The sequence below is a fragment of the Chiroxiphia lanceolata genome, chromosome 6 (genome assembly GCF_009829145.1).
Source record: "Chiroxiphia lanceolata isolate bChiLan1 chromosome 6, bChiLan1.pri, whole genome shotgun sequence".
NCBI classification, from domain to species: domain Eukaryota; kingdom Metazoa; phylum Chordata; class Aves; order Passeriformes; family Pipridae; genus Chiroxiphia; species Chiroxiphia lanceolata.
This window is the reverse complement of record NC_045642.1, coordinates 9,483,836-9,504,549: the sequence shown is the minus strand read 5'-3', so window position 1 is coordinate 9,504,549 and position 20,714 is coordinate 9,483,836. Positions and strand designations below refer to the sequence as shown.

Genomic DNA, 20,714 nt, shown 5'->3' with positions numbered 1-20,714 from the left:
CATTTTTACTGATATGAATATTCCTAAGTAGTTTAATGTAAGAGTGGGTGGATCAGTTTCCTATTATGCACAAGATTTCCAGTTTGGAGAAAAGATGGAAGACTGAACTAAAACAAGCTATTGTTCAGTCACAGCTTTTAAGTTGGATACCCAGCCCACTTACAGGAAGGCAGCTTTCATTATATAGTGCTCTTCTCTCTTTTTTTAAAGCATTTAAAAATTGGAGCCTGCAATAGGAACAGTAGAAGCAAATAAATAAATGTAGTTGCAAGCAAGATATGCGGTGTTAAATTCTAATGGAACTCTTGTTGTTTAATAAGAAGGAAATTTGAGGCAAATCTTTACTCTTGTGCTTTTTTCTAGTCTTCTGCCTTAAAGTACTTTAAAAGCTGCTTTAACTGATGGGCTGGAGGGTTGTGCTACTGTTGCTGTGGTCATCCTGTCAGTTGATAGAATGGTTTTAATTACCAGGTAGCAGAAACTTCTAAAGACATGGAAACATTATTGGATATTCTTAAGCTCAGTATAATGTTGTTCTGAGTGGAGAAGGGCTGGCTTAATTTAAAATGTGACCTTTTCCACCATGATTTAGCAGAAAAACTTGAGCAGTGTAGTAAGAATCTAGTAAAATAGCACAAGAAAATTCAAATACTCTGCTAACCTGACTTCACATGGTCAGTAGCCTGCCCTCTCTTTGCTGAGTCTGAGTACACTGAGGTCTCTGTTGTGTACAGTGTAAGAAAAATAAGCAATGAAATTACTGTGTAGGTTTAACTGCACTGTTGTCATACAATCAGAATATTGTACTGCAACCGAATTAATTTTTAACAAGTGGACAAAATAGGTCAGGCTTATGATCCTTCAGAACTACATGATTATGTTAGTAATAATAATTAAAAAAAAAAATCTTCCTATTTGGGGTTTTCAAAACACCTGTTGTAATCTCTCTGAAATATGAAATAGTTCTTTTGCACCTCGCTTGTGGAAGCAATGTTTTTTTATGAGATGGAAATTTTTTTGCTGTTTTTGCATCTAGTTGAAGGTTCTTGACTTTAACGATTCACTGATAATATTAACAGGTAAGGGAAGAAATAATGCCTATAATATTTCTTCCAAATTTGTGTGGAGAGAACATGTACAATAAGGATTGGCATAATGAAGATTTAATATTTTGTACTGAATACTTAGAACTGTTGTAGGATTGTGCAATTACATAAATAGTGGTGATAATCCTTAGCATCTGAGTTTAAACACAGTGTTGCCAGTAGCTTGCCATATATAGTTAGTTGCATAGCAAAGCTTATTAGTTGTCTGATTATCTTTAATTTAAGGCATAGTTCGCTCATGTAACTTTACATAGTGCTTAGCACAAAAGAGCCATGTTATTTGAAAACAATTTGGTATATTTGAAATATGAAAGCCTTTAAAAATACACACCCAGCAGATCTTTCCAGTTACTCTGAAAAAACAAGAGGTGGCACGAAATATTTAAAATTGTAATTCAGGGATTTCTCCGGCGATTCGTCTTCTGTCACTGCTTCTTAGAAAGCTAAAGGGAAGGTGTGGCTGATGTATGTAGGAAGGTGTAAAGGACATAATTTCACATCTGTCATTTCAATTTAAAGCTCCTTAAAATCGAAGCACCTTTCACATAGTTACTGTCTCACAAACCAGAAGTGAGTGAAGAGCATGCTCTCTTTTTGAATAGATCAATACTTTTATTTCTCTTGGAAGTGGCTAAAATTGTTCACTTAAAGGAACCACAGAGCTGCTGGAAAGATGAGAATTCAGTAGTAATGTTTTACACTTCAAAATTTACAGCCAGATGAAAATCTGAAGAAGGCAAATCTAAAAGCTTGCTCTATATTTCTTAGAGAAGTCTTTAAAAAAAGAAAGTAAAATAGTTAGCTGTCTGTAATGCTTCTGCAGAGACTTGCAGATGGACAGCCTGTAGATCCACAGAAGGATCAGTCTGTATTTAGCCTCAGGACTGGTTTTAGCCTGGAGGCAATAGGATGTGTGTAAGACCCCTTCAAAATACAGTTGTAGCCTTAAACTAGGTCACTTCCAGTTGTGTGGTGTAGAAACAAGCCCACCTAACTCATGGATAATTGAATTAACTTGCTTAAACTTTTAATTCCTGTGATGTGCTTCTCAAACTGATGTAATGTATTTAGTGTTGATGGCAATAAGGGCTGCCTAGCAGAGACAAAATTCTACTTAGAACTGAGGTGAAAGTCACCCTGGCTGGCTGCCTGCTGCTGATGTTCAGATCTTTGAGACGGTCAGCAGGTCTGACTTTTTCCTGTCTTCAGCTTATGGAGGAGGTGTAATGCTGTGCTTGATGTTATACTGACTGGTTATGTATGGTATTGATACTTATGACTCGTATCCAATGGCTGTCTCTGGAATATCTGACCTTCAGAACTTCAGGTTGAGGGATAAAGTTCCATTATGTGTGTTGATGCTCGGTTTTGAGTCGTGCGTGTTCCCGTTTGCAGGAGGAATACGGTGCTATTGAACTTAGAAAAATTAGTCTGCCAGAGCTACACAAGTGGCCACTAAATGACACCCACTGCTGACATCTCTGAATAACAGGCTGGTGACAGCCTGCTTTTTTTTTTTTCCCCCTCAAAGTGTAGTTTCATGTGAATTTAGTGCAAACTGTCACTGAGAAAGTTAGTCCTCTCCTGCCGACTCTGTAATTGACTGAGCAGCTGAGAGAATGTGGAGACATTTGATTCTTTTGGCTGATGTAGAAAGAAACTAACCCTACAAAGCAAAACAGTTTTTTTGGTTGATGAGTTAAAAATCTGCAGCTGAGGTAGAACTTTGGTTGGTTGGTTGGTTTGGTTTTTTTTGTTATCAGCTCAGCTAAGCTAAAGGTTAGTCTTTGCATTGGTTTAAATTCAGTTTAGTTTTTGTTTATAGAAAAGAGTGAAAACTAATGTCAGTGGCCAGTAACAAGCTCCTAATGTACACTTACCTAATCAGATATTCATCTGCACTATTAGTATTTTGCAGGGACAAGTTTTCTTAGACTGCAGTGGTTGAAGCACTTTAATCTGAAGCTGTATTTTAGCATAAGAACACAAACTGGGAAGGTTCAAAAGGGCAAGTTAAGTTAAATAATCTTAAGACTGTCAGTGGACAGACCTCTGCAAAAAGTCTTAAATGCCATTTGGCACTATTTTTACCCAGGCCTTTTTGCTATGAGGTCTTTCTGACCTGTGAGATCTTTGCTTTCCAGGTTTCAAGTTTTCTTTTTTTTTTTGACTTAATTAACATGCCTTTTTTTTTTTTTTTAAGTTCAGCTTAGTCTGGATAGCACAGGATATGTTTTGGATGCAGATTCCATATTCCTAATTATTTTTGCATCAGAGGAACTCTGGTCCAACTCAGCCCCCACTGTTGCCACCTTGCCCAACTGGTGAAATTATAAGCAGGTTTTTGAAAGCATCTAGAGATGCCTATTAATAAAATCAGCTGAATACAGTTTGAATACAGTTCTGAATTACTCTGTAAATAGATTCCTATGGGGTTTAAGGAAAAATACTTGCTTTTTGTGTTTTAGAGATACAATAATTTTTCAGTGGTCTTGGTGATTTGTATTACTCTATTCCATGAGAAGAAAAAGAGGAAATTTTAATATACCCTTAGATACTGAGGTGCCAGCTGCTAGTGACAGTAGGGGACACTAATGTGATGCAAAATACTTTCTTTAGGAGATTTTCTGGGACAATGTACTATATACCTTCTACAAGTAGGAATGCATCAAGGCAGCTTTCAGGGAAAAAAATCAGTTGATTTCTATTGCTTCTATGAACTTCATTGAACAAAATTTACCTTTGGAAAGCAATTTCCTGTTATTGCTGGACTCTGCTTTCTTTGCCACCCCCCGTATCACTCTGTGCTTAAAATGCTCAGTGTGTCCTGCTATAAGGATCAAATTGGAAGCAGTTTTCCATTTCTGCAAGATGGATATACCTTGAGCATCTGCAGCAGGAATTTAATAGCATTAGGTCACGTGGTACTGGTTAGTACTTACTAAAATTGAGTCTCTAGCACTGTGATACTTGAAACAGTTTTCTTGTCATAAATGTGGAAGCTTTGCATCTGAGAGACGACTCACATTATTTTTTGGGTCCACTTCAGGTTGTATGAATAGAGAAACTTGCCCAAAGAGAAACTTGCCCAAATTGATCCTTATAACATAATTTCTCTGTACTCCCAAGTGATGGTTTTGTAGAGTTGCTTTCTCTGCATAATAAGGGATGATGGAAGGTATTTCTGCATGTTTTGAAGTAGCACAGAATGGTCATGTAACAGGATTTGCTATGATCTGTCTGTGCCCTTAAATATTTTCCTGCCCTTTGCTGCTGATGGTTTTAAGCCTTGATCTCTCAGTGACAGTTTTGTTCTATTACAAAGCTCTGGTCTTGCACAGTATACAGAAAGATCAGGGAAACTTCCTGCCTTGTTTAAAGTTGTCCTGCACAGATGTTCTGCACTGTGCAATTTATCTCTTTCTTCAAGTCAGATTGTTCAGTACAATTAGATATTCCAGTGTGCTGAAGGGAAAAGTGTTCCATCTCTGTGTCCTAAACTAAGAGTTACCAACAGAAGACAACATATTTTTTCCCCCTAATAGAAAAGAAGATGTGGTAACATACTGTTGCACTGGGAATTAGGATTAGGAAAAGAGATCTGTCTGATAATTTCTGATTTTGTGTAAAGATCCAACAGCCAAAGTCCACTTCAATACTATGCAGAAATATCCTGTTGATCTTATATAATGTGCTTTAGGTACAGAGCCAGATGGAATATGTTAACATGGAGGTATGGGGTTGTAGGGAAAAAAATTTATAATCTACCTGTCTGTTTTACTTGTTTGAACTAATCTTTACCCCTGTAATCTGTCCATTCCATGCCTTGGACTGTAGGATGATGAAAACAATAACACGTCTTCATAAGGCCATGATGTTGTTAGAATACTTTACAAGCCATTCTTGGACCTGGAATAATGAAAATATGACTATGCTGATGAACCAGCTAAACCCTGATGACAAAAAGGCAAGTAGCTGTGTGATGTGGGCGTGGAGACTCAGTGAAATATAAACTTCTTAATGGAAGATTGAATAAGGACTTGATCTAGTAATGCTGCTCACTGTAGTGTGGAGCTAACCTAGCACAAACTGGGCACTGGAGATTCCATTGTGATCCTTTCAGCTGTGCCAGGGCTGTGTTACAAGCTGGATCAGGGATGTGGTCAGAGATGAGGAGGGGCAGGACTCCTGTGAAGGGGGCCTGATATAAGAGTGGACTGTCTTTGGAGTGGCCTGATCATGTGCTCTGGTATCATATCAGCCAAGTGGCCAAGCTGTTACCTTTCTACCTGCCTCACAAAATAAAACAAGGCTTTACTTTTTTGACCACTGCCTCTTTTCTGAGGAACAGGAGGTGTGTCTTGAGGGACTTTTTTGCTTGTTTTTAAACTAGTAACAAGTTTCATATACCCTTTCCATGCTTTGGCCATGGAGCCACATGTGTTCAAAGAAATGTAAGTTCTCATTTCTTTCTGAAGCACACTCTTGCTGTGTGACTAAAACTGCCCCATGCAGGGGGAGAAGTGAAACAAGTGGAATGACAGTCTGTTGAGGAAGAAAGAAAACTGATGTTTGGAAGAAGGAAAACCAGTCTCAAATTAAGTGCTGTGTGGTGGGTTGTCCCCAGCTGGATAGCAGGTGCTCACCAAAGCTGCTCTTTCACTTCCTCAGCTGAGCAGGGGAGAGAAAATGTAATGAGATAAGGGCAGGGAGAGATCCCTCACCAGTTACTGTCATGGGCAAAACAGACTCAGCTTGGGAAATTAGTTTAATTTTTACCAATCAAATCGGAGTACGATAATGAGAAATAAACCCAAATCTTAAAATACCTTCCTCTACCACTTCCTTCTTCCCAGGCTTGACTTTGTTCCCAATTTTCTCTACCTTCTCACCCCACAGTGTCTCAGGCCCCCCCAGCTAAGTTTAAACTTCCCTTCATCTGTGGCTTTGTTGGTTAATATTCAGCTGAATGAAAATCATCATTTACAGTTCTAAACACTCAAATTCCCTTTTGCATTGCAACAGTTTTGTCATTCTTAAGATGTCTTTCCTATTGAACTGTTTTTCAGAATCAGTTCTGTAGTTATTTTGAAGAAAAGCTGCCAAATTTCTAGATAAACTGCCTAAAAGTAAGAAATATAATACCTTTTGGTGAATTTTTTTTGTGTGGAAGGTATTTCCACCCCTTCTTGCCCTCTGGTCTCTTCCCAGCAACTTGAGTTCAGGAAAAGTTTTAAAAACAGCACCCCAGAGCTTTGGACTGTTCATGTTTTCAGATAGCTGAATTGTCAGTAAGATGTGCATACAGCAAGAAAGAATTAGTGGAAATAATAACTGAACATGTTCTTACTTTTACATTCTTGTTCTGATGATGTGTTATGAAAAATAAAGTTTGAGGGATTCCAGTAACAGAACTAAAAGGCTGTTCAGCATGAATGTATTTTATATGACTAGAGGTGCACCTGACCTTTAGCTTGCAAACAATGCTCATTACAAAGAGAAAACTTGAGTTGTGAATTTATCACATTAACTTCCTCTGCTGAGGAAGACACTTGTATGGTTTTCTTCAAAATTTAGCTGTACAGCTCTAAGCACAGCTAAAAGAACCCTGCATTTATCAAACAGTGAACCTGGCACAGAGCATAATAGAATTATTTAGTTACCTAAAAGTAAACAACATAATAGAAAACAGTTTTTAGAGTGGAATTCCTTACAGAGAATCGAAATGGGAAAACAGTTCACTTGGAAGTGGAGTGAAGAATGTTACTGCTGAGGAGGGAAAATAAGGCATGAAATGGTTGAAATTTGGAAGAGATGATCTAAGAAGCTGGTGGCCAAGTCAGAAATGGGATCTAAATCTGGATCATTCTTAGGATTAAGGATAGGATAAGTTTCTTGCATCAAAGACAAATTGGAATTATCTGGAATAAAGACATTTATTTTCCTTTATATAACAGGTGAATTTTTAGGCAACTAACAGTGAAATCTTTTATTTTGTGCAGACATTTAATTTTGATGTTCGACAACTACACTGGGCAGAATACATGGAAAATTACTGCATGGGAACAAAGAAATATGTGCTGAATGAAGAAATGTCAGGCATCCCTGCAGCTAGGAAACACTTGAATAAGTAACTATAATTTTTTATTTTCCTTTGTTTATATTCTCTGTGTCTTCCTGCCTTTATCCAGTTTCTCTTTTCCATGTTATGACTTAATTTTTCTTTGTAGCACCTGTTGGTCCTCCACAATTCTTCTGTTCCAGTCCAGTGGTCTGGAACATTCTCTAAAGAAGTTCTGTTTGTTGCTCTCAGTATTATTAGTTACAGTGTTAGTCTGGGATTATGGTTGTAGCTCTGATCACTGGTGTGTGTAATGTAATCCAAATTTCTGATTTTACCCAAGTATCTTTTGGAAGGTAAAAAGGTACCTGGTTACATAAGATCAGAATAGCTTGTTCAGGAGGTTTAATAGAACAATAGTTATTTCTTCTGGGAATGTGATCTTTTGAAGCTGAGTAAACAGGCAGGGACTCTCCACTTAGAGCAGGACACTGATGTTGGTGCTCTAAGACAGCTTCCCTTAGCCTTTCCTCTGTGGCTTAATTCCTCCAATTTGAGTGGGTTGCTACTGTCCAGAATTTTACTCCCACAGTTGCTCTTGTTTTGTTCTTGGCTGATTCATAAAGGCAGTTGTAGAATTTCTGATTTGTCTCTTTTAAGAGTGGAATAAAAGTAATTAATCTTGTTCTGCAATACTACATCATGTCTGCTACCCTGATAGCACAAAGAGAAACAATCTAGGTCATGACTTGTGTTGTCATTCTAAAGACAAGGATTTGCAGTTGCAGAGTGTTTTGATGTGTGCTAAAATCACAAATACACTTTTGAAAGATGGCATCTGTGATAGTGGTGGGAACAGTTCAAGAAGTATCCTCTTCTGATTTCTTTTTTTTTTTAAATTAATTTAGGTGCTGTTAAAAAGTGCATAGGAGAGATCCCACTATAGTTCCCATATAGTTCCCACTCTTTGGACAAAGGATCGTATTGAAAATAACATGAGAAATAATCTTGTACTGGAGCAGCATCTGGTTGCCCCCAGCTCTCAGTTTATAAGTGGATTTTTTTGCAAGAGGTTTAGATTCTAATATATGTTTACTCTGAAGTATTAATTTGATCTCTTGTTACCATCTAGGTCTTAACTCTAATCTGAATTTGAAGAGTCCACCACTTTAGTATTGACCAGATTTGGCAGCCTAGGGAAAATGTTTCTCTAGGGTAGATTTGATCCTCAAATAGAAAAGGGGACTTGGCTTTTGTAACACAGAAATTTAAACTGGGGTTTTTTTTCTGCAAATAAAGTATGTAAAACACCTGTAAAACAAGAGCAGTATTTCCTTAAAAAGAGCTGCCTTTAAAACACAAATTGTCATGATCTGCTGAGCCACAGAGATTGCTCTGTTTCTAAGAAATCTGAGCAAATTCTGGTTGCTGTTTGTCTTGAAGCTTCCATCTCTATATGTGAGAAGCTTGCTTAAAAATCACAGTTGCCCTAGAAGGTCACTTATTTTCTCCTAATCTTTAAATATAGTTCCCTGAGAACTAAGGAGTTTAAAATTGCAGTGAAGATTCCAGATTCTGTGGCTGGAAATGTGTCTGGAAAATCTGATGAGTTTTGTTTGATGGAGTGTGGTGGTGGTTTTTTTGTTGTTGTTGTTGTCAACAACAGCAATTGGAGTTACTTCTACAGATATATATGAAGTTCTAAATACATAGTGGGGAGGAGGGAAGTTCGTAGTGTAAATATTTCCTAGCTTTTGGCAGGGTAAATTACCATGTCTGTGACCTTGGCTTGAAGAGGTTTCTAGCAAGCAGCTATAAAGCAGAAGTACACGTGGTTGGCTCCAGGGCTGGCTCTGTTCCTTATTTTTCATTCCATTCCACTTTTCAGGAGTGAGAAACCTTCTCTGTTTGGCCCTTCACTTATGCACTTACTTACATTACGACTTGTGTTAAGTGATTGATGAGTCTTGAGATGAACAGATGAACAAATTCTACATTAGCAGTTAATTTTTAGAGTGTCCTTTTCTTCCCTCTGAGTCCTGGTACCTTGGCTCTTGATTACTCCTTTTGTTTTACTCCCCAGGTTAAGGAACATCCGCTATGGCTTCAACACAATCCTGGTGATCCTGATCTGGCGCATCTTCATCGCGAGGTCGCAGATGGCGAGAAACATCTGGTACTTCGTGGTTAGTCTGTGTTACAAGTTCCTCTCCTACTTCAGAGCCTCCAGTACTATGAGATACTGAAAAAGAGAAATTTAGCATTAGGACATCTATGCATATGGTGGTCTAACTGCACAAAACCTGTAACATGTAGTCATCTCACATTTTTGTAAAAAGAGCATAATTTCATCTTTTAATTGGAGTGCGAAATAAACGGTATGGTATCTGTAATGTTAGTCGTGTACCTTCCTGGAAACAGAGAAAATAAAATGGTCAAGTGCCAGGTTGAATTGGCATTAGACAAGCATTTGGGTAACTTTAACTCTTTGACCTGGGGAAAACACATTAGACCACTGACCAACATAACTGTGCAATTTGGAACGTGTTTGATTGAAATCTGCCTTAACGTGATTTTTTTTTTTCTTTTAAGTTTTACTCCGCATTGAGCAAGATAAATATTGACTTAGTAGATACTAGCTGCTGTAGACCTATTTATTTGAAATTCTTCTAAATTACAGAGGGTTTTGCAAGTTGAAAAAGTGTATAAATGATGGTGGATCTCCTGAAATAAAAATTGAGGACTTTTGTAATTTGTCTTTACGTTTTGCCACTTCTTCCCTTCTCCTCAAAGTAGGGATGCAACAATGGTGCCTCCTTTGCTTTAAAAGAAAAAAGAAATTAAAAAATGAACCAACCTTCTTTATTTACTGAAGGGCCATTTGTACAATCTGGGCCTCAGAATGCACTTGGTGATTCAGTTCTGTGCTTGAAACTGGCTGTGTCCAACTTGCATTTATGTTGGCATGAACAGTTTGCTTCTCTGAAAGCAGAATTGATTCTATCATTGAGCAGATAAAAGGAAATGAAACCCTGAGGGGGGCAAATAAAGTCATTGACTGTCCTCTTTTTAATGATTTTTTTTATTGGGAACACAGAGCCAGCACTTGATTGTTACACTTCTGACTTCAAAGGGTAAATATAATGGAAAGCAATTTATTATGCTTAGTTGCTATTTATATTACTGGTAATAGTAGCTGGAAAACTATAGACTTTCATTAAGAGATATACCTGTTTTTAAGTCGTAAGCAATGTTAGGAAATACTTCATGAATTAACAATTTTTTTAAATCTTTGAGCTATGAAATTTGATGCATGGACAACACCAATGCTCAAGCACACTTTCCATCCCTGCCCTAGTAAACCTCATCATACTGGGCAAGCAGAGTAAGATGCACCTTGCTTCAAAATGAATAGAAGTTGACAGTTCTTCCATCCGTCTTTTAACTTAAATTATCAGGTTTAAATCTGAAGAAATCTGGGGGAGGTTTTTTGCATGTTACTTTGTTTCAGTAGGGAAAACATCTGTAAAAATGGCAAGTTGTAAGAAAAGATTGAATCCTTGTTTCTTTAATCCAAGGCAATACATGAAGTTCCCTTTAAATTTTGGTTGCACAGCATTTGGTTTGAGAGCACTGTAGTGTTCCTCTGATTGATGCACTGACCAGCACCCTTGCCCAGTATTTGTTCATTAAAATCACTTTATACTAATGAATTTGTTCTTGAATCTTGCCTGGAAAGGCAAATAATGACTTAATTACACAAGAACTACATTATGCTTGCCCTTGGTAGCTTTTTGTCCTATTTGAATTAAATATATAAAGAACTTATTTTGCTATTTTTCTGAAAACTCTTACTTTAAAGAGAACACCTTTCCTGCAGGTGTATATCTCATTTTGAAAAGATGATGGCTTCCTTGTTGAAGCTAAATATTCTGTAGTAAGTAGTTAAGCTGTAATTCCTTTTTAAAATGACCTGTGTATATATAAAGCTAGTGGTGAAAAGCCTAAATGGTCTAGGACCACACCTTGTGTGAGAGACCTCTGACTGTGGCTGAAAATAAAGTAAGGCTTCTGTGCTTGAAGATGTTACACTTTAACAAATACATTAGGTGTATTACAGTTTTAGTTGCCTCCCCAAGTATCTTACTAGCCCTGGAAATATGCTTAAGCATTCCTGAATTGTAGACTTTTTTCAGAGGTGCCTACTGTCCAATTACACCCCTTGTCCCATGATGGCACATGGCTGAAGTTTGCAAAAGACAAGTACATCATATTCTGGAAGTTATTCTATGAAACAATTCATATGAAAACTTATGAATTTTGGTTGTTTATAAACATTATGATATGATACTTTTAATGTTGATTTGTTAATACTGAGAACTATGAAGCCAATGAACTGCTTATTTCTGGTCTAAAACACTGCTTAGAAATCTAGTCTTTTGAATAAGTAACAAAGAGAAGGATTACTTTAAACATAAGGATATTTAACCTCTACTCTTTAAATATTTGCCAATTTAGAAACCCATTTTTTCCCCTTTTTGGAGACTGTTGTTCTGTGCCCTATTGGTATCTTACACGATTTCATCAGTCATCCTATTTAGCTGCCAGTAGATTCAGTGTCACATTTATTACACTGGTTTTGTCACTTCCTGTGGTCAGTCTGTGAAATTCTATCTGAAGCTCTTGGTTTTTTCCCATATCAGAGCCTTGTCCTCTTGCAGTTCTTCACACAGTGTTTGCACATAATGGATGTTGGTCAAAAATATACTGGAACTATATTTTGGTACATGGAGCTCAACTCACTGTTTTGACTTGCAAGTTACAGGAGGGGTATCAGTTGGTTAAAAGGAAGAAGATCAGACTGAAACAACATTATCACTTAACTGTTACTGGTATTTAAATTTGGGACCAGGAAAAAAAAAAATTACATTTTCCTGTAATGTTTTTCTCTGCTGTAGGAACATGTTTGGAAACAAATGCTAAATCTGTGAGCTTTTATAAGACATAAACAGAAATATTGGGTGCCTTTGTTTGTAAACCAAAAATAAACAAATCCCTTGAAAGTGTTGTTACAGTGTTGGTTGTATCTTTTTGTGTGTTCAATCTAATTTGTGGAAAATAATTGGATAATGTAAATGCCAGCTTAATATACATGAACCTCCCCTTTGTGAGAAATATGAAGTTCACGACTGATTCTGCATTTAAAAAAAAAACAAAACCAAAAACCAACAAAACAGAAAAACCTCCACAAGCACAAAACAAAAAATAAACCACAACCCCCTGCACCTCCCCAATTCAAACCTTTATCAAAACACATGGTGAGATTTGCCTAGTCATGGTGACTTTTTTGTCTGTTAGCTACTTTTCTCCTTGCTGTCACTGCTTGTTCATTTGTAGCCTTAGTTTCAAATTTACCTAAATACCATAAACCATCTGTTTTTTCATGTGGTTTAAAAGGGTACTGTGGTTTTGCAGAAGTTTTAGGATTAATATTTCAAGGAATCACAAGCAACTACAGTTATTTATGGCATCTGCATTTTGTGGTGAGGGAGGGAAAGGCAGAATTAAGTTAATGCTTCACCAAAATGCCTTGGGGGTTTTTTATTTTTACCTTAATTTTTTGGAATATCCAGATTTCACAGATTCCTCCTCCTTTTATCGAGAACACAGTTCTAGAGATCGTGCATGATCTGTAAGCAGTGGTTTGGGGTCTGACAGCTTTAAGCATAACCTTTCCTTTAAGACTAAAACCACCAGATATAGATGATTTTTGTTGGTCTCAAAGATTCCTGAGTGGAAACAAGGAACAAAAATGGTTTTTAAGATGCTGTGTCCCTTATGTCTTGTGCTCTTGAACATTTTGCCCTTTCTTCATAGCACAGTATTACATCCTACATTGTTCAGAAACAAAGAACAGGTTTATAAGGGTAACTTGGATCTGAGGAGCACCCTGCACCGAACTGGGAAGTAAAACTTGTTTCCCAATGTGCTGAGCAGACGTCAAAACAGAAATGAGGAAAAGCCACCCAAGAAGTGCTACTCTGGAGAAACGTAAGTGAATTGCTTTAGGTGTATTGTTGTTGTTTGCCAATCTTTTTGTGCTGAGGCATGTGCAGTTTTTGTGTAGCCTGGAGGCACTCACTGTGTGTTTGAGTAAATCTCCAGGAGATGTGAAATAGCTCCAGTGGAGCTGATAGGAATTGTCTGCTCTTATTTTCAATACGTACCGTACCGTCAGAAATTGAGAAGGGAAGGTTGACAGGTCTCACTTTTCACTTTAAATTCTAGGTTTTCTTCCTCTCTTCTGGAGCATTCTTCAGAGTTTCAGACCACTCTGTCCTCCTTTCTGCCTGCAGATGACTGAGTTAAAGGTTGTGTAACCAAACTGTGAGCTGCTGCTCTGCCATCTCGAACTAAATTTAACCCTGCTTCCACTTTCAAGATATTTATAAACACTTCCCTCCTCAGTGTTATCTTAGTACTTTTCTTCAGTGCAGAAGCTCTGGCTTTCCCTGCTCTGCAACTAATATGACTCACTGATAGTTAATTAGTAATTATGCAACTGTCTTTTCTGGAATATGGAACAATGACAGCTTTGAGCAGCTTTTATTCTTACTCTGGGAAGCAGGAGAAACCGTGACTAATTGGTGAAAGCAAAAGTTCCAGCACATTAATGCACTGATTAATACTGGAATGCTTGGAGCCATGGGCCCTAGGTAGGGTGAATGGGACTTTTGATTTGGTTATAGCCATTAACTGCAAGCATAGTGGTTATTACCAGAAACCTTTAATCTCATTCTATTTGAATTGTTATACCCTTCAGGATGGTAATTCTGTAGTTACTACCACTTCTGAAAAATTCATGTCCTGACATGGAGAAGCAAGGCCTCTTTTGCTTCTTAATGAGCATATGAAAAAAAAATAAACTTGCTGTAGATTCTTTGAAATGAAAAAAACTCTAGCCACCACTTAGTTACAGTTTTCTGGGATGTAGAATGAACATTAAATCTTAAATTGCCCTGGCCTCATACGGTTAGAGGTTGTGCTTTGTCCTCTGTGTGTCCCATCTCTTCTGTAGAAACAGCAATCTGGTCCACCACCAGCAGAAAGTAGTTATGGTGTTCTTGTTTTAATCAACAACCATCTGATTCACCATTTAAGTGAAAATGATTCGCTATTTAGCCACTATTAACTTTCATGTATCATGTCAGCCTTAATGCAGATTCAAGATGGCATAATTGAATATTTTTATCTTTATGAAACTCAATAGCTCATCCTTTCCTTCGTTCCTGATGAAATTATCCTAGAACTGGATGTCCAGGGACACAGATAGTTATGCTTGCTTGTTTTAGGCACCCAACTTGGGTGGAATTCAAGAATCTAAAGCTAAGAGACTTGATTTCCTTTAGTATACAGCTTTCTCAGTATGATTCAGAATCATAAGGCAAAAGCTTAAAATAAGCAGAGACTTTGCAAAAGCAGTCACATTGTGGGGGGAGAGGGGGAGAGAGAGACCTGTGGAAGCAAAAGGAAATGGTTAAATTAAGGGAGAAGCAGGGTGAATATGCTTAATATTAGTTCTCATGTTATGTATGTGGAACTGACTCTGTATTGACACTGTGTTGTGTCCTGTGGTTCTTGGTTTGCTTCCTATATAAAGCTTGTGGTCCAGGCAGATAAATGAGACAGCAAGTTAACTCTAAGGGAGCAGGTGTGTCATCTGGCTCTTCTCACTTACTTTGCTCTCCTGGGGCAGTGCTTAATCAGCTTACAGATTCAGGTTCAGTTTGGAGAGGCACAGCAGCTAAAGAGCTGTTTGGGATATTGCTGATAGTGTGAAAATGTGGAGTCCATGGAAGACGAGATTTCTGCCACTTACAGGATAGAAATCTTGCAATTAAAGTTACTCAGCCTGAAGTGCCGTACACGTTAATCGCTCCCATGAACAGAGTCACAGTCTGTTCAAATAGGCTTCAAAAAATTGCTTGTACCTTAAAGAGGTAATTAATTTTGAACAAATTAGGCTAGAACAAAAGGACTTGATAGCTGCTGTAAGTTCTTAGCAGGAAGAATGGAAACTTTGTGATCCGCTTGGCTGTGATGTACAATTTCTTGCTTCATGTTCCTTCAAGGACTTTTTATTTGATATGCTTAAGTTTTAAGTTGTATTATTGACTAAGTTAAGTGTAATTCTCTAATATGTGAAGTGACTTTTCCTTTTAGAGAGACTGGTTGGTTTTTGTTTGCCTCTGTCTTTCAAATCCATCTTACCTTTCCTGTTTCATAAGGGCTCTGCCAATTTAGGTCAGAAACCTGCTATTTGCTGCATGGTGCACACAGCTCATAGTTTCAGTGTCTTGTGCCTGGTGATGGGGGTAGAGATTCAAGTCTACTTCAGGCCAGAGCAGCAAAACCCTGCTGAAGCTGTTGGGCTTTCCCTTGAGTGACTGTGAGCTAACAGCACAGGTAATTCTGTTCATTCACCCTCCTCCAGGCCTGCAAGGGAAAGAGCTCTCTTCCAGAGACAACAGTGAGAGACCCAGAAAGGGATTTCCCCCCAGCATTCTGTTTTGTTTGTTTGCCTGTAATCACCTATAATTTGTTTGTTTGCCTATAATCATTAGCACAATCTAGTGTAGGGCTCCTAATAATCACCTTTTTCCTCTGTATCAGTGGCATTCCAGTAGGCTGCTTCCATGTTTAGGTCTTGGGTTTCATCTCCCCTTGCTGAAGAGGCTTTTTAAAAAGGAAGACCAGAGCTCTGGATTTAAGTGTGCTTCGGTAAGTTCTGGTATGTTTGGAGTATTTTATGGAGTGTTACATTGCACTGAGCAAACCTTTGTTTTCATCCCCACCCCAGATGCCACCATTGGTGCCTCTGCTCTTGCCACCCACCCAACTGAGTCGAGACAAAAGATTGTACACTGCTGGTTGTAAACAATTCACTGGTGTCAGGCATTGTAGACACCAGGGAAAATGCCACTTTGGTTTTTTAATACTATTAAATTCTAATTCTTGGAAGCAAACGAAAGGCTTCTAAATTTGCCTGTGATAACACACTTCAGTCTAAATTATGCACCTACAAGGTTAGTAGGGAGAGCATGTCTCACTACTTCTCAATCCAGGTGTGTGGTTTTAAGTCACAGCTAATCTCTCCTTGTCAGTGACACCTGTGGTTTTCCTCTGTTAAATATTTGATTTGGAAAGAAAAACATGCAAGGTAACTTCCACTCTTTGTGACTCCAATTTAAAACCAAGTCTATCCATTTTTAATAGGAATGTGCTGCACTTAGCCCAGTAAGTCACCTTTTGGATAGGTTAGCTGCTACTTTGCTGGCTTCTGAATTCCACATGGTTTCTGCATTTCAGAGCCAGTAGGTGCTTAGCACCTATATGGGAGTTCAAAGAGCATGAAATATGACTGGAAATTCTGCAGAACATTAGGTGGCTGAAGATATTTTAGGAACTTACATTCCAGTAGTATTCTGTGAAGGCTTTTTTTATAGCAGCCCTCTGGTTAGACAGAGAACAGCTCCATGTTTTCAAATGTTAAGTGATCTCACTGTTTTATCAGTCTCCACTACTACTGCAGGGAAAGTACTGATATGAGTTAAAGCATTGGTAGTAAGTACTAGTTATATATGAATTAATGAGTTAAAATATTTCTAATTAGACTTGATAGAAAGCAAAGTGCTGGGAAAACTTGGAGCCACAGAATATAGAAGCAGTTGGTGCTTTTCTCTTTAAGGGTTATTCTAATACCTATCAAATAACTTTGCTTCTAATTAGAAATTCACTTTTGTAAACAAAAAAAATGCTAAGACCAGAAAACAGGTGCAAAAACATCAGCCAGTTCTTCTTGGCACTTCTTTTGTTGTTTTAGGCTTAAATGCAACCTTGTTGCTTTAGTCCTTCTGATAGAAACTCTTGGCCTTTGTGCTTCTTGTCTTGGTGAAATGTTGTTACATTACAGTGATCAGTTTTGTTGGCATAGAAGCTGAATGGGGAATTTGGAAGCATGCTCCTTTCACTTGTGGTAGCCCTACAGGTGCCTGGCATGCAGGTTAAGTAATTAACTTTCTTATGTCAGATCATGCCTAACCTTTTAGGGTTAAGTTGGGTATGTTGGTGGCATGGTAAGATAACTTGTCTGAAAGAACCATCTCTTCAGGCACTTCAAATTTAGAAGAAACATGCTAAGTGGAAAGGCAATGTCACCTGCACACTGAAAGTCACAGCCTTCATAATCCTGAGATGTTGTCATCACATCAAGATATTTTTTGCATTTTCTGTTATGAAGCTATTAAAACATGACAAGTGAAGATGATGACTTGAATCGTGACGAACGGTTATGATCTTTAAATCATGAAATCTTGCAGGTCATCTTTCTCTTAATTCTTCTTCCCACTCTAGGAAACATTGAGTGGCTCCTATCTCAAGATCACCTTCTTATTCTTAGAAACTCAGGTGGGAGAGTTTAGAGCAGGCAGTTATTAGCATGTGGTGCTGCAAAGAGACACAGGTGTAGCACGGTAACTGCTTGGGGCTTTAGAGCAGAAGATGAGGCTCACCTGGGCCTCCAGTGATGCTGAAAGGATGGGCTGCCACCACTTTAAACTGAGGGCACCTGTTGTCAATCTTCCTGCCCAACTTGTCTCCCGTGCCTTTGATGGGATTTTCAGAGTTGGTTGCTGCTGCATCCTCTCAGTCGCTCTTCTAGAAGCTGTTGCTTGTTCTCTTCAGCAGCAGCAGTTTCATAGGATTCCTCAGGAATTCAGTCACAGAGGGACGTGGACACAGACTGCAGGTAAGAGAAATGTGCAAATAGGCAGTTTCCTTAAGGAGAGAGCAGAAAAGGCTCAGAGGTTCCTTTGAATAGTGTCTTGTTTGAGCTGACTTACAGTGAACTTGCTGCTCTACTTGTTCACCTTTCTGTTATCACCCATGTGCCCCTCTGTGCACATGGACTTTTACACACTTGATTCCAGAGGGACAGCCTGCTTCCTTCCCATCCCTGCATATAAATAAAGCATTTGTCCTCAACTTCAGGCCTCTTGCAGCCATAGTTCTGATTGCAGTTCTTCTGGCTTTTCTTTTTTTAATTGGAGCGTGTATAGTTGTGACAGGAGAAGGGGGAATGGATTCAAATGAAAAGAGAGTAGGTTTAGATTGGGAGGAAGTTCTTTGCTTTGAGGGTGAGGCACTGGTTGCCCAGAGAAGTTGTGGATGCCCCATCCCTGGAAGTGTTCAAGGCCAGGTTGGATGGGGCTCTGAGCAACCTCATCTAGGCAAAGGTGACCCTGCCCATGGCAGAGGTGTTGGAACTGGATGGTCTTTAAAGTCCCTTTCAACTCAAACCATTCTGTGATTCTATGATGATAGTATCTTTGTGGGTGTTCAAAATGTTTCACAGCTGCTGGGTTCTGTAGAACTTCTTGAATGTCCTACTAAATAAATGGCCAATAGCTGCTTTTACATCTCCTCAGTCCTTCAGTATCCTTAGCCTAGTTAGTCTGGGGGCTAGTACAAATTCCTAGACATAGTCTGCCAGGAAAATATCAGTGTGTGTTCATGTGCACATAGCCAGCACTCCAACTTGTAAAAAACTGATTTTTTAAATTTTTTTTTAATATAAAATGTGTGAAGTGAAAAACAACTGGGTTTACTTTTTTTTTCCTTTCATCTGTTTGTAATATTATGTCTATTAATTATTGGGTTGTATAGGGCTTCTCAAACTATATACAGTGCACATGACTTCTGTGTCCAGCCTTCTGGTTTATTGCTGGGTTTACATTCACTGGAAATAGTATTTTTTGACAGAATTCTATTTAGAATATTCAGGTATATTCACAACAGATTTGAGTTCTCACATTTCTTTGAAGTATTAATTGTGTTAGTCACGTTAGGAACTTTGCAATTTGAAAGCATTGCATAATAATTCATAAAAATTGCCAAGTGTCTGATGTGTACCTGTCTCATAATCTCCATAACTGTGTATATTGTATAGGGAGCGATGGATATAACCAGTGTTTCCTCTTCTGTGCTTGTTCCTGACTTCTGGTTTGCTGCTTTATCTGCTCAGTTCCTCTTGGAACTGAGGGAAGAAACACTCGACCACTACTATTTTCAAAGCATAGCTGCTTTACAGGAAGGCTAAATTTAGGATGGCTGTGCTGACCTGTGCCAGCACTTGGGTGACTGGCTTGTCTCAAAACTGAAGTCCTGCTCAGTGGATGCCATGGGCTCCACACTGTATGAAAGAGCCCTGCTTGGCCTCAGAAGACACAAAGCTAGTGTGGATATTGCATTATTTGCTGTTCTTTGGGGCTGCTGACTGATGCTGTGCTGTGGAACAAAATGCCCTTAAGTTTGTGTCCACTGGTGAGCTCCCAAAGGAGGCTTTTGAAGTGTGCACAAGTGGTAGATGCTCAAATGTTAACAGATTTTCCAAGCTTATCATTTACTGGGGGGGGGGGCACCAGAACTGAAGTGGGGGAGCATGGGTTGCCATCAGTGTCTCGACATAGAAGATGGGATTTCTGCATCCTTATTGGAGAAATTACTGCTTGAGACTCGTCTAAAGCCTTCTGTCCTGCTACCTTGTGATAGCAAGAAGTGCCTGTGCATAAAAGGAACGGGAAAATGGTAAAAAAGTGTCCAATTTTGTACAACTGGGTTAAATAAAACTTACAGAGCATGTGGTAATGTTTGCACCTGTCTGAAAGAGGGGTGGAAAATGAGAGTTGAAAAGGAAGGTGGATGATGAATCACTGCTCTTAAAATCTTTCTACTGTTGTCCTTTCCTTTAGGGTGGAAGTTATAACTGCCTTAGAGACTGTGTTTGTAAAGTAAACACCCTTACTAGGTTATTACCAGCACTGATTTTTGCTCCTGCAGGAATTGGTTTTAGTTTTTTTTGTGGTTTTTTTTTTTTTTTGGTAAAATTGCTGTAGGATGATGTCTCAGACTGTTTAATTCTGTTCTGCCAAAATGAAGTATCTGAGGAAAGGATAAAGGGTACAAAGGCTGTAAGTGAAATGTTGATTGTATTGTGGGTTTTGAACAACAGACTCCTGGCTGCTGGCTGGGACGTCTTGGAGCTAAAGTAATTTTGAAGACATGTGATGTGAATTGATAAGCTCTGCAGTAGATTTAACTGCTCACATTTTGAACCCTGTGTGTTAGTAAGCTCACTAGAAATGTAATATTCAGTGTTCTGAAGCAGTGACATGCAATTACCCTCATTATGTACTGAGTCTGCAACGTTATCATAGCAGATTTTCTGACACTGCTGTTCTTTTCACTTCTTTTCCCTTAGAAAAGAATGACTGAAGATTAGTTGTTTTTTGGGAACTAAGAAACACAGAGCCCAAATCTCTCTTACGTGGTAATTAACTTCCTAAGCAGAGTCTTACCTCAGGGGGTCTATTTGTAAGTGGTGCTGTCAAACTATGTGAGTAAATAATCTATACTCTTTGAATGAATTGAAGTTTAACACTTTGCAGACAATACCTGCTATATTGTGATATTTAGGCAGAGCACATTGT

The 20,714-nt window shown here is 38.5% G+C and overlaps 1 protein-coding gene across 1 annotated transcript in view; it reads left to right on the top strand.

The window, feature by feature from the left end:
• The window catches only part of FAR1 (fatty acyl-CoA reductase 1), a 36,887-nt gene extending 24,654 nt beyond the window's left edge, over positions 1-12,233 (top strand). The window contains exons 10-12 of the mRNA XM_032690685.1: positions 4,944-5,073; positions 7,109-7,236; positions 9,251-12,233. Of these exons, the coding sequence (XP_032546576.1) occupies positions 4,944-5,073; positions 7,109-7,236; positions 9,251-9,413 (421 nt within the window). The 3' untranslated portion in view covers positions 9,414-12,233. The remainder of the gene's footprint in view (positions 1-4,943; positions 5,074-7,108; positions 7,237-9,250) is intronic.
• The last annotated feature ends 8,481 nt before the right edge of the window (positions 12,234-20,714 follow it).